Genomic DNA, 12,048 nt, shown 5'->3' with positions numbered 1-12,048 from the left:
TTACAGGACACAAAAAAACCATTGCTCGCTTTGAAATGTGTTTCAAAGGTACTTATAAAATCTCGGGTCACAGTGCGAGTCTGTCAGCGATAATACAACTTAGGGTGTAATATTCATGGAAATTTTGTTTGGCGCTTCATTTAATAGTTCTGATAAAATCATTGAATACTTCTCATTTATCCTACATGTGAGCATGAATTTAATTAAGCATGTCTCTGGTGGTTTCATGGATCATCCACTTCGACTTAAGTATTCATTCAGCACAGACACAGAAGCAAATACAGTATGTCCACACGTTACAGTGAATCAACATGTGATTCATTCAGTGGGGATATTTGTGGCCTCAGAGTTATGGACTCTACCTGGGCGTGTGGGCCAGAGTGAAGCGACGCCTCTGGAGGTTGATGCTGCGGTTCATCAGCAGTTTTCTGAAGAGCAGCGGGGAGTTTCGAGGCGACCCACGTGGGGAATCCTTGGGCGAGATCTTTGGGGATCCTCCAGGGGAGCCCACTCTGGACCTGGGCATGAGCTGAATGATGGGCAGCCTGGGCCCCCTTCGTTCCCGTGGCCTCTCCTCAACTTCAGACTGCTCTTCTTCAGAGCTCTCAGAGCACAGCTCGCTCATGATGAACTGAGGATGATCAGGGGTCACGTAGTTAGTCCTTTTGTTCGTTTTACCTTTGGTATATTTGATCCGAGGGACGGTTTCTCTCTGGTTTTTCAAATAAACTTGACAATACTTTTTCGTGGCATGACTGAAGGGAGTGGTCCGTTCCTGTGGTTGACTGTACAGGAGAAGCTAGTGCCTCTGATTCAATCCTTCCTTCCTCATATTTGATCAAAACATGGGCCTGCTCATGGTTATTCCAAACCCCTCTTGTTAGAACTCTCAACTCTTCTTTCAAAATCCAAAAAGAGCACCAGAACTCCTCAAAAAAGCCAATGCAACAACCTCTCCATAAGACTTTTTATTTTCATTCATTTTCAAACCTATGAGCCTCTGTTCAGTCTCCTGACTGCCGTGCAGGGCAATAGACTCAAACAGTGTAGTGTTGATGTACTCTCCCCTGCCTCCCTCCCTCTCCCAGGCTTTGTTTACATTACTGCAAGGCCTTCCCTCTCTCCAACTAAATATGGACGTCTGATTTACAGGGAGGAGAAGCATGACAGATCACCTCCTTCTGCTTCCCTCTCCCTCTGTCCAACTCTCTGCTTCCTCCCCCTGCTCACTCCTCATCTTATGAGACCTATTGCTCATCAACTTCAAACTGTGCTCCTTAATTACTTCCTCCAGCGTATAAACATTAAACCGTCGCCTGGCTCGGCCCTCCACCTCGTCCTTCTCACTCTCACTCCAACTGACTTTGCACACTCAGGTTTTTCCTCTGATTCCCAAAGGCATATTTGTTGTGAGGTTGCCTATTTCCTCGGAGACAGCCACTTTGCCTTTCACATGCTCTGAGTGTATCGGGAAGAGTCACATGAAGAGCCTCTGACTATAAAAAACAGAGGTAGATAAAAGCTATGGAGAGCATGGGTGCTGTCACGATGGCGCTCTCTATCTGTGACCAGAGGCAACATCATCTTCACCCCCACCCAATCTCTTTGTTTATCACTGCAGAGTGGGGGAAGGTCCTACTGTGATGAAGTACTCACAGCTAAACACCGGTGCTGTCTAGAGTAACTGAAATAACCTAGGGAGCTGGAACATCTGATACAGGACTGAACCTATGACCAACAGATGGTAGAGAGAGCAGGAAAGAAAGATTCTTTGGTTAAAGGCTTTTTATGGGTATACACTCATAGCTTCTCTGCTGTATGTATTTATAAGTACTTGTAGATGAGGAATATGTTCTCATCAAAGTATTGCACTGCAGATGTAAACTTGTCATTTTAGGGTCAAATGCATGTCAAGATTTTTTCATCAATCATCACCAAAGCATGTCTCAAGGGGCTATTAAATGTGTGCATAACACCGGATGTGACTTTAGATCTGTCCTCCCCGCTTGGTAACTTCCCTGACACTCTGCAGACACCAGGTTAAATGTTTCACTACTACATCCACTATGGATCATTTTTTCTCGGTGCCAGTAACAGTCCTACCGTACAGCTTGCTCTGAGAGTCCCCACTGAGATTTCTTCAAATTACAAATTCTGTCCTTTAAGGCGGAAGTGACTTAAAGATGTGTGCATCTTTGGCGAATCGTTATTATTTTCAGCAAAGATGCTCAGATAAACACAACTGTGTATTACCTGCCCAGCATCAAACGGCAGACAAACAAAGTTACCAACTAAATGGTGAACCTAGCGAAGTATTAGCATCTAAAGAGCCAGAATTGGTTGAGACCAAATCAGAGATAGTGAATATTGGACTTAACACATTTGTGAGGTGCACACAATCATGATTCAAACTAAATGTTGCTCCATGCCTGCTTAGTGAGTGAATATCAAAGCTGATGATATGTCAGCATTGTTTTTACAGCTTGTTCTGCTGCCCCCAAGTGGCCAAAATGTTGTTAGTAGCACTTTAATTTTCTGTTCTTTCCTGACATCTTACATTACGACCATGGCCATTTTTCATCAGTTTTCAAGAGCTGTAATCACTACATATCAACTTGAGTCCTTTTTGGACATATTTGTGTGATTGTGATATATCATGAGTATGAGGCAGTTAAACTTGTGAAAGGCCCACTGGGCATTTCTAACCACTTGTTCTAATAGCCATGCAGTAAAGACACAAGTTCATCACATCTAAGGATAATCCTGGGCACAAACCAATCCTGGCCCTGAAGCACATCATCATTCCAGTCATGCGGACGACAGCGGCAGAGGTGAGGGCTGCCTCGTTTCCAGCTTGATTTAAGGAGGCCAGAACAATGTGAACATTTCTGTGGCTGCACTACCACAGGTCCTGAAGAGCGGATGATCAGGTTCATGAAGAGGTAGTTCTGGTGGGTCGGCAGCGTGAGACGCCAACCATTTGCATGTGTGTAACATGTTCCGCGTTGAACAAATAAAGTCGTCGAGACAGCATCTTAATAGTCAAATGGATCACTGTGGAAACAACCAAAGCAAACCAGACTCTCATCAGGTGTGTAACTGCGTCCATATTCTTGTGGACACGGAGAGTTATGAACTAGACGGTACGTTTTCAGCACCTGTGTTGGAACCTCTGGACAGAGACCTCATGGGGGAGTTCAAGCACCTGCATCCTGACCAAAGCCTTGAAACATTAGAAGCTGTTAGAAGGGGTAACACATTGCTCACACTTGTTCTCAATCCTGTCTTCATTAATCAAGCCAAATAACATATGTCTGATTATAATGGACATGCAAATATCCACATTGAACTTTCAGAATCTTCTGTTTCTCTGTTACACGTGACTATTTAAACATAGTTGTTGCCAGTTCCCTATTAACTGTAATGGATCTACTGTTTAATGATATCAAATAGATTAGGCTTCCCTAGCGTTGATCATTTTTAAGAACCCTGTAGCTTTAAATGCCACTACATAAACAATTTCTCTGGCGCTGCATCAAAATTGCACTAAAAACTTCTAAACAGGCAAGCACATGGCCCTTTTAAAGAACACACTGAAAGGCTTTTTAGTCCATCACCATCATAGCAGTCATACCTTTATACCTGCCGGTGTATAAACACTATTGGAAATAAATATACTCTAATCATCACAGTATATGAATCTATTTTCCAGTGCCTCATCTGAAGAGTTTTGACCATGGCACATTAAACGTGACGAACATGCATGCCAATGTGTTTGCCTTGAACATGAAATTATCTCAAGTTACAGGCTGTATATTCATACATACTGTACTGTGTTGAGCAGAATGGCAAAGTGTCTGTTACTTTGTCTGGATAAAACATGTGAAGCATGTGAATTGTCTAAACTTAAGTTATCACTGACGTCCATTAAACTACGCTATTTATTTTTATCAATGTCAATGCCTTCAATGTTTTTCTATCTGGGACTATCATCTGAGTCAAATACTTCTGTGTTGAAATATACCACAGGAGGTGTTCTGGTGACAGGCAGGAGCTTACTTCTGTACATTCGTCTTGAGTTAACCATGCGTTGATCTGTTTGAATCAAATACTGCTTTAGAACACAACTCTAAACTTTTTTGAAAGAATTCAACTTAAGAAAATGTTCCCAAGCATTTAGGTCTCAGGCTGTGATCAGTTTTAGCCAAATTTCCCTCAGCACGCATGCATTGCGTCCAACATTCAAACTGATCGATACTGCAATGAGGAGGGTTTGTTAGCTATAAAAGAAGTGCAGGCGTATCTGATCACCTCTGACATGCACCACAACTATCTACGTAATCAAACAGGACTGCCTGCATTCCAGAGAACATTTCAGTACGTGCACACATACAGCGTGGAGATGCAAAAACGCTACAGATGTGTTAAATGTTGTTGAGGAAACAATCACAAGAGCCTTGTTTGTCTGATCTCTTGCAGTGATAGTTGTTCAGCAGTGTCACAGACGGGAGAGCGACGCCTTACGCGGGACGCTTTGTTGAATCACATGCTCATGAAACAAGCCGACTTTTTCTACCTAAATTAAGAAGCTAGGCAGCAAAAAAACATCACCAAGTTCTGCTGAATGCTCAAAATTTTATGGGACAGTTAGCTGGAAGATGGTGGTGCAAAGGTATCCTCAATGTGTGTTGACTTAAAGGAGTCACAGGCGCTGGTTATTAATTAACCTCATATAATTTTAATCATTAATCCAGACAATGTGCCCTGCGGTTTGGAAATGGGAAGAACTCCCTCCTTCCAAAGAGCCCACAAATGTGTAAACTAGAAAAGTTAGTGTGAACAACCTGCACGCTACTGAAACTGTATGATGAGGAAAAAAAGAATAAAACTGCAAATAAAATGTGATTATTAAGTTATGTAAACTAACAGATTTCACCAAGTTTTTCACTAGTTTTCACCAAAATGGAGAATCACTGACTCACAAGGCTCTGGAGATGCAGCTGGTCAGATTCCCGACGGTCTGCAGGACAGTCGGTCTGCAGGACAGCCTGGGCAGCTGCAGGGGGCCGGAGAAGAGCCTCTTCACAGCACAAGTGACGCAGGAGGCCTGCTGTGCAGAGCCCCACTGTCTCTGGAAGGCAAAGGAAACAAAGACCATGAAGTGACACAACTGAGATGAGCTACGAAAGGAACCAGCAGTCACTTCACGCAGCTGGTTTGATTACATTATCACATCAGATTCTTTTAAATGTCAAACGATGGAATAAAAACTGTTACAGGCGTGAAGATATGTGACATAAAGATGCTCCACAGACAGTAAATTATAGACCACTTGAAGTATTGTGAAGCTTTCTGTCAGACATTTGGGTATTTTTGTCAGTGTGGATGGAAACTTCGATGCACAAGTGATATTTCTTTCAGCTGCGTCATCACTGAACATGTTTGTCTTGGCCTTCATTAGCAGTGGAAATCAAATATTCATCATATTCATTTTCATGATTATATAATAACACAATTAAGAAATCAGTAAATTATAAAAGGTCCAGTTTGGCCTTTGTTGAACTTCCTCAAGAGACCGTATGAAAAAAAAAAAAGCTTTACTGAGATCTAAAGGTAGGCTGCAGACAGGGGTGTTTTTGTGCTGTTGACAAAAATATGACCAACCTCACAAAAAGCCCACTCGGGCATTATTTTTGGAAGGTTTATCTGATTTCAGGTCCTGAGACCCACACACTATCACCTTGGACACAATAGACGGTTCTCACAGTGGGATAGTGTTTGGGATTTAGCTCTCAGGGCATCTCTCTTTCAGCGTCAGTGTTGAGGGGGAACAGATAAGAGTCCTTGTTTTCTGGTGCATCCTGTGACCTTATCTCTCCATCTGCTTGGGAGTTCCACCTTTCCATAAACAATTGTCAAAACACTCTGCGATTCGATTGTTGATCATCTCTGACCATGCTGACCAAGATACAGAGCAATGCTACTTTCCTTCACTCACGATAAAACACTGACTTTCTCTCGCCAGTAAATGATTTCTCTTCTCACTAATAAAAGCTGTGTATTATTTATTTTGTAAATTATGCTTGTAAATTTAAAATTGCCCTTGACTGGGCTCCCAAACCTCATTTGTTCAAACTAATAAACATAGTTATTGCTAAATAATTAAAAACAAATGATTGGTAGTAACCGGAACTTGCAATTAGATAGTCCTTATTTTAACATACAAGGCTCAATTAATCTTCAACACAGCTGCTTGTCAAAGGAAAAAAGCATTAAATACATGAGTTATCACTCCAAATGTACTTGAAATCAAGTGACCTGCCATCTTGTTTTTGCTGTTACAGTTGAAGTGAAACAGATTAACATTTTGCTTTTATTTAGGTTCTGAAAACTTTCATGAAAATAAAATCATAAGTATGAGCCCTAGCCCACAGACAGAATTACTTAATCTAGTTTAAGAATGAATCTTAATGGTTCAGTAATTACTCTTACCTCAGTGAAGTTGAAAAATTTTGATGAGTTATTTCTCCTCATACTTTCTGCTACTGTATCATGGGAACAAGACAACTGAGAAGGAAATACCATAGAGGAGGATACAGATACCACATTTAAGATCAGATACGGGGTAGTCTGTGGGACCAGTGCTTCCTTGGACTCAGTAAAGAACAACTTATTTCCCCGCCTCTTCACAAACCTGTAGCTGCCATTAGTTCGGCGGTGAACAGCTAACTCTTAACAAACTTTTTAGCTTGTATCTTAGTCCTATGCTGTGACTTTTTCTTAGACAGTGAGCGAGCTGAGCCCAAAAGCAATGAATATTTTAGAATGGTGAGAATTAGTCCGTGGGGGAGAAATGAGAAAGGATACGGAGCCGGCAGATGTTGGCCGGTAGTGAGATTGAGGTAGTGGATTTGCCTGCATGACAGGCCATTATTCACGTGTGTCTATCTGCCTGCAGAATCAGTGGACCTCACGGATCCAGACCTTCTGGTTAGGCAAGACTCTGCCTTTAATCAAGCTGCTGCCTGCAATCTGTCCGTGTAAGTTTTTTACAGCCTGAACACAGCTTTGGTTGGATCTGCTTCTTACTATTGCTGGGATTTGGGTCTGTGCTAAAAACCTTCAGTGTGATCCTCAGGAGATGTTGTGAACTTAAATGACCCTGATCCTTCTGCAGCACACCCACATGAACACTCGTTTAAAACACAATACCAGGTTTGAAATCACTCATTTCTTCTTCAAATATAATCTCTGGTTTGCTTATCAACTATTAACATGTGTATAATGTCTTATTTGGCGTACTTTGTTTCTACTTTCTGTTATTGATATTATATAAATATTATATTAAATCAGCTGTCAGAATTATCTGGCAGACCATGTTGGGTTCAGAGTTTAGAAATCTGCTAAACCAGTAAGACAGTAGTATGACATAAACAACAGCTCACGCTGTATGTTTCTGTCTTTTATCACTTCTGTCATCAGTGGACTGAAGGTGAGGTTATTAGATATGGCGCCATCTAAAGGACAGTGAGAACACTGTCCTTTAGACGGGGCCGTGCACAGGACACCACAAACACCAGAAGGCTGTGATTGAGTACCAATGCCAAAAAAGCATTTATGGTTTCAGTAAATAACGTTTCAATGATGACACGCTTTTCAGAAAGTAAGTTGTATTTATGTTGTGTGAAGTGAGGCAATACTTTTTTCCCTTTATAGAAACATGGTAAAATCACATATAAAAACATGGGATGACATTCTTCAGTGAGCCTTATTTAGTGCGCACACCTGGAACAGAACAGGCACAGAGGCATGTGCAGTGCTGCTCCTTCACTCTTTGTTGCAGGAGCTTCTGTAGGGTCTCTGGCCTCCTCCACAGGCCGCAGGCTTGGGTCCCTGAAAAAGAATTAACGGCTTTTTAGAGGTCGAAGGTCAAGTCTAAGAGAACAACAAATCAGGGATTGTTTGTGCTTAAGTAACACACACACACACACACAGTAGATGTGTGTGGAACTATATTTAAAAAAGAAGAAGGGCAAATTTGATTGGGATCAACTGTACCTTGTACATGCCGCAGACCAGACTGAAGAGAGAAGTCGAGGCCTTGTCCTGCAGGTCTTCTGTGTGCTCCTGCAAATTCAACAAGGAAATTGTATCTGAGAGGCTATGGAAGCAAGTAGAATTTAAACTAAAGATGTAGGTACGCAGACCTACTTGTGATACGGAAGAAGGGACAGTCTTTGAAATAACCAAGTCAGAGTGGGTGTGTCACTGACACAGCATAAACATGAGTTAGCATTATGTGTCCGCTTCAACAGACACATGACAGTCACGAACTTTACTACATATAAAGATAAAAACTAGCATTTGTTGGCTGTTTGAAAGAGGTCAAATTGTTGATAGCTGACTTGCAGGTTCCACTGGTCACAACAACCGCATATTATGTACAATGCTGAAGGAGACAGGTTGAAAAAAACATACAGCAAACACAAACACAGAGACCGCAAAAGCAAACAGGAACAATGGTGAACGCTGTTATTTCTGTTAATGAAGCAAACATTGAATGAGCTTTACAAAGCCAGTATTTAGCACAGAGCGGACTGTCACCGAGGCCAGCTCACAAAAATGAACACTCAGCTGAATGGAGCACAAAAGTTGAACTGTTGAATCGAAAAGTAAGACGATCTGATGAGCCGTCGGTCATCCTGCTTAGATAAAGATTAAGGCATAGTACAACTTCTTAACAGTGCTTTGTGCTAGATACCGTCTAGATATGGATGGATGAAGATTTTGTCTGGATGGTGATGTAATGGTCACTTATCAGGGGCACCCCTTGGTGCCAAGACTGCTGCTTGTAGTTTTCCCACAGTCTAACATGATCATTCCTTTCATACAAGCTTGTGAGCAAATGTCTGAATATTTTCATGAATAGAGAGAGATAAATTAAAAATTGGCAGACTAAGATCCCAATTCAACCACATAAAAATATAATTTTTTACTTGAATTAGATGCGTCATATAAGGTGTTGTGGTGTTATCAAACTCAAATATGTAAACACTGAGTTTTTACATTGGATAATATTGATATATGCTTTAAAATTGCATTTGATTTTCTGCTCGAGCCTGATTTGACCAACCAAGTTAAAAATAAAGTTTAGTTCCCCACACAGTGATCAGCTCCTCTCTGGTGCTTCATGCCAACTGGATGTGTTTTGCTTGTCTTTGTTTCTTATAGCGTTGCTTCAGAGTGAACTCCAGTTTCATGTTTTTATCATGCAACTGGTCTCAGGTAGCTTTGCAGAGACACAGTCGCACTTGTTGTGCTGTGTTTTGGAGTTGCATCTAGCTGTAGCTTCACACACACACGTCAGTCACAACTCGGAGTCAAAACAATCACAAGATCATCATCATCGCTGTTAATGTAACATCACTTGTTTAAAAAGCAAGCGTCACATGGCAGGGTGGGGGCATTGCAGAGAAAGTGGCTTCAAAATAAGTCAGGTGTCCTACTCATTCAGAGGCCAAAGCTTGTGCCGCTAAATGCACTGGAACCTTACCCCATTAATGGTTATCCAGGGAACATATTGGTGTGGTGGCTTCAGGGCTTTGGTCTTCAAGGCATTCTGATGCATCAGCTGGTTCCCCACATCCCCATTCACACAGCTCATGAGGCTGTCCCAGCGCAACGTAGGACTGTAGAGTTCCACGCACTACAAACAACAATGGAGGTAAAGAAACACACATCATCTGAGCGGCAGTGACTAAGAAGGAGACACAGACGCCAGCCAAATGACTGGGTCAATGCATAATACACAGAAATACACACACACAGATCCTTACAGACTTGGCTGCCTTGAGCACATCATTGGAGGACTCCATACAGAAGATGATGGGGAAAGCCATTTCTGTCATGTTCAACAAACAGGTCTGAGGGGAACACAGCAATCAGTTAGTCGGTGCACAGGGTCAGCATTGTGGCACTGCTACAAGGCAATAGTAACACAACATGGTTGCAAACTGTAGTTACAGTATTTTTCAGCAGTTTTCTCTCTTTGAGTGTTTGGGTGGTAACTTTACCTCAATCATGTTGCCCACACATTCGTCTTCTCCATGCTGGCATTCGAAAATGTACTTCTTTCCATCAGGCTTTTCCTGGGGGCAGGGGTAAATGTAACATATTCATAGGTTAAAAAAACACAACATCATTTCACAATCAAGATTATGGCACACTTCACATGATTATCTCGCTCACTCTGGCCAGTTAAGTTAAAGTTAAATTCACTGTCGGATAATTGAGTTTATTTGGTTATTTAACCACATATGATTTTACATACGCTTTTTTCCTCACACTGAGTTTTCTTCTCAGACTCTTTCTTTAGTAAAAGAAATCATCAGATACCTTTCTATGTCAAGAAACAACAACTAAAATCCAAGTGTATACCTCACTTGGGCTTGGCTCACTGCTTACCTGTGCATTGCCATAGGGCACCAGAGTGACGGACATGATCTCATTCAGCAGGACCCAGGTGGGGAAGAGCATCTCACTGAGAAACAATCTGCAGCCGGGACACAGACTCTCATAGTAAAGCCCCACCTGGATTTGATCTGTTGCCTGATGGGACTTGGTGAAGTTGGAATAAAGGCACTCCTTCAAAACCTGCACAATGAGACAAAAGGGGGCAGGTGGTTAACTTTTGTGTGATCGCTCTCTCTGTTTCTCTCTAAAATGTTTGCACATGTTGGCAATTTTCCATCTGGAGGCAACATGAGGAGAGCTCAGGATCAGTGGTAATACATATCCACATTTTCAGTTGAGATTCTGGTGGTATTAGCCACCTACATCAGTTTAAATGAGCTGTTCAAAACCCAGAACTTGTTTCCGATTAGATGAAACCTGGTGTATTTCAGACTGTCTGGAACTGTAACAATGCGGAAGTTTAGTTTTGCATATCTGTGTGCCTCTGTGCGAAGGAGGCACTACTGCTAAGTTAAGACTGTAGCTAAGTTTACATTTTGGGTTTTTCCCCTCAATAAGGTGTTGAGGTCTAGCTAGTTCCCCCTGTAGTCCCAGCTGCCCACTTCATCCTCTGAGAGTCCAGACGACAACAATACAACACATGGAGCAAAATACAGTGAACAGACAACATAATGTGGGTCATTTGGGCGAAATTTGGCAAACATTACTTAATACACAGCGACATGGTTACTACAAAGTTACAGAAATACAGGACGAAGGATATTTCCTGTATTTTCTTACCTCTGGACACCAAGAAGTGTTTTCCTGTGACTAATTCCTCCATGACTACTTAGACGAGGCGGAGGGGAAGCTGCGTTCAAAATAGCCATTTATGTGGTGAAGTTAGTGGGTAGTTTACCCGCTGACAGTTAGCTAAACTAGCTAGTAGCGATAAGTTAACGCTAACCGGTGGCGGAGCGTCACCCTGGATACCGTTGCTATAGTTTCTTACACCTATATCGAGCGCAGTGATACAGTTGACCGGAACTATATTATAGAACCACAATATAGAAGCTGGCCATTCAAAAAACCCGGCATTTTCCGTGGTCATAAAATAAGATAAAGTCTATAAATGCTCTCGTAATACATCGGTAGTCTTACCCCGCACTGGATAGCTGAGCCCAGAGATGAGCACCACTTTGATGGAGGATATGTGCATGACGAGGAGCGAGCGCACGGAGTGTTTAACCAAACAGTTGCAATCAGCAGCAGCAGCAGAGATGTCTTCATCTTCAGTTGCAGCGCAGGGCTTTTAGTTTGACACTTGGAAACAAAGTTAGCAGCAACGACAACACTGTCCTACAAACTACTGTGACTTGTAACTTTAAATACGGCACCGGTACTTCCTTATGGAAGCGTCCTATTTTTTGATTGGCTCTTGGTCATATGACTAAGATAGCGTCACTTGTATCCAGGACAGAATTAACCCCCCTGCTGCTGTTTCTTGATAGACATTATTCCGTAGAAGTGTGCAAAAATCAGATTTATGCGCAGTTTCCACCCCCTGAAGTTCATTTAGTGGTCATACATTGTTTG

The 12,048-nt window shown here is 42.0% G+C and overlaps 2 protein-coding genes across 3 annotated transcripts in view; both read right to left on the bottom strand.

The window, feature by feature from the left end:
• Window positions 1-5,077, bottom strand: part of pde4ca (phosphodiesterase 4C, cAMP-specific a) — a 45,989-nt gene extending 40,912 nt beyond the window's left edge. The window contains exons 1-2 of one of the 2 annotated variants that reach the window (XM_070844404.1): window positions 4,983-5,077; window positions 363-631 (exon numbers count right to left, since the gene is read on the bottom strand). In XM_070844404.1, the coding sequence (XP_070700505.1) occupies window positions 363-625 (263 nt within the window). In that variant the 5' untranslated portion in view covers window positions 626-631; window positions 4,983-5,077. Of the gene's footprint in view, window positions 1-362; window positions 699-4,982 lie in introns of those variants that run through there. The other variant, XM_070844406.1, reaches the window with a different exon arrangement.
• Window positions 5,078-7,653: 2,576 nt separating this feature from the next.
• Window positions 7,654-11,841, bottom strand: ifi30a (IFI30 lysosomal thiol reductase a). The gene is made up of 7 exons (XM_070844734.1): window positions 11,614-11,841; window positions 10,465-10,653; window positions 10,074-10,148; window positions 9,837-9,923; window positions 9,554-9,706; window positions 8,059-8,127; window positions 7,654-7,893 (listed from the first exon to the last, which is right to left on the bottom strand). Exons 1-7 carry the CDS (start codon window positions 11,740-11,742, stop codon window positions 7,828-7,830), a joined length of 768 nt encoding a protein of 255 aa, XP_070700835.1. The 5' UTR covers window positions 11,743-11,841; the 3' UTR covers window positions 7,654-7,827.
• Window positions 11,842-12,048: the final 207 nt, after the last annotated feature.

This window comes from Pempheris klunzingeri, chromosome 15, assembly GCF_042242105.1.
Source record: "Pempheris klunzingeri isolate RE-2024b chromosome 15, fPemKlu1.hap1, whole genome shotgun sequence".
NCBI lineage: Eukaryota > Metazoa > Chordata > Actinopteri > Acropomatiformes > Pempheridae > Pempheris > Pempheris klunzingeri.
The sequence above is the reverse complement of the archived record's forward strand: the minus strand, read 5'-3'. Positions and strand labels throughout refer to the sequence as shown.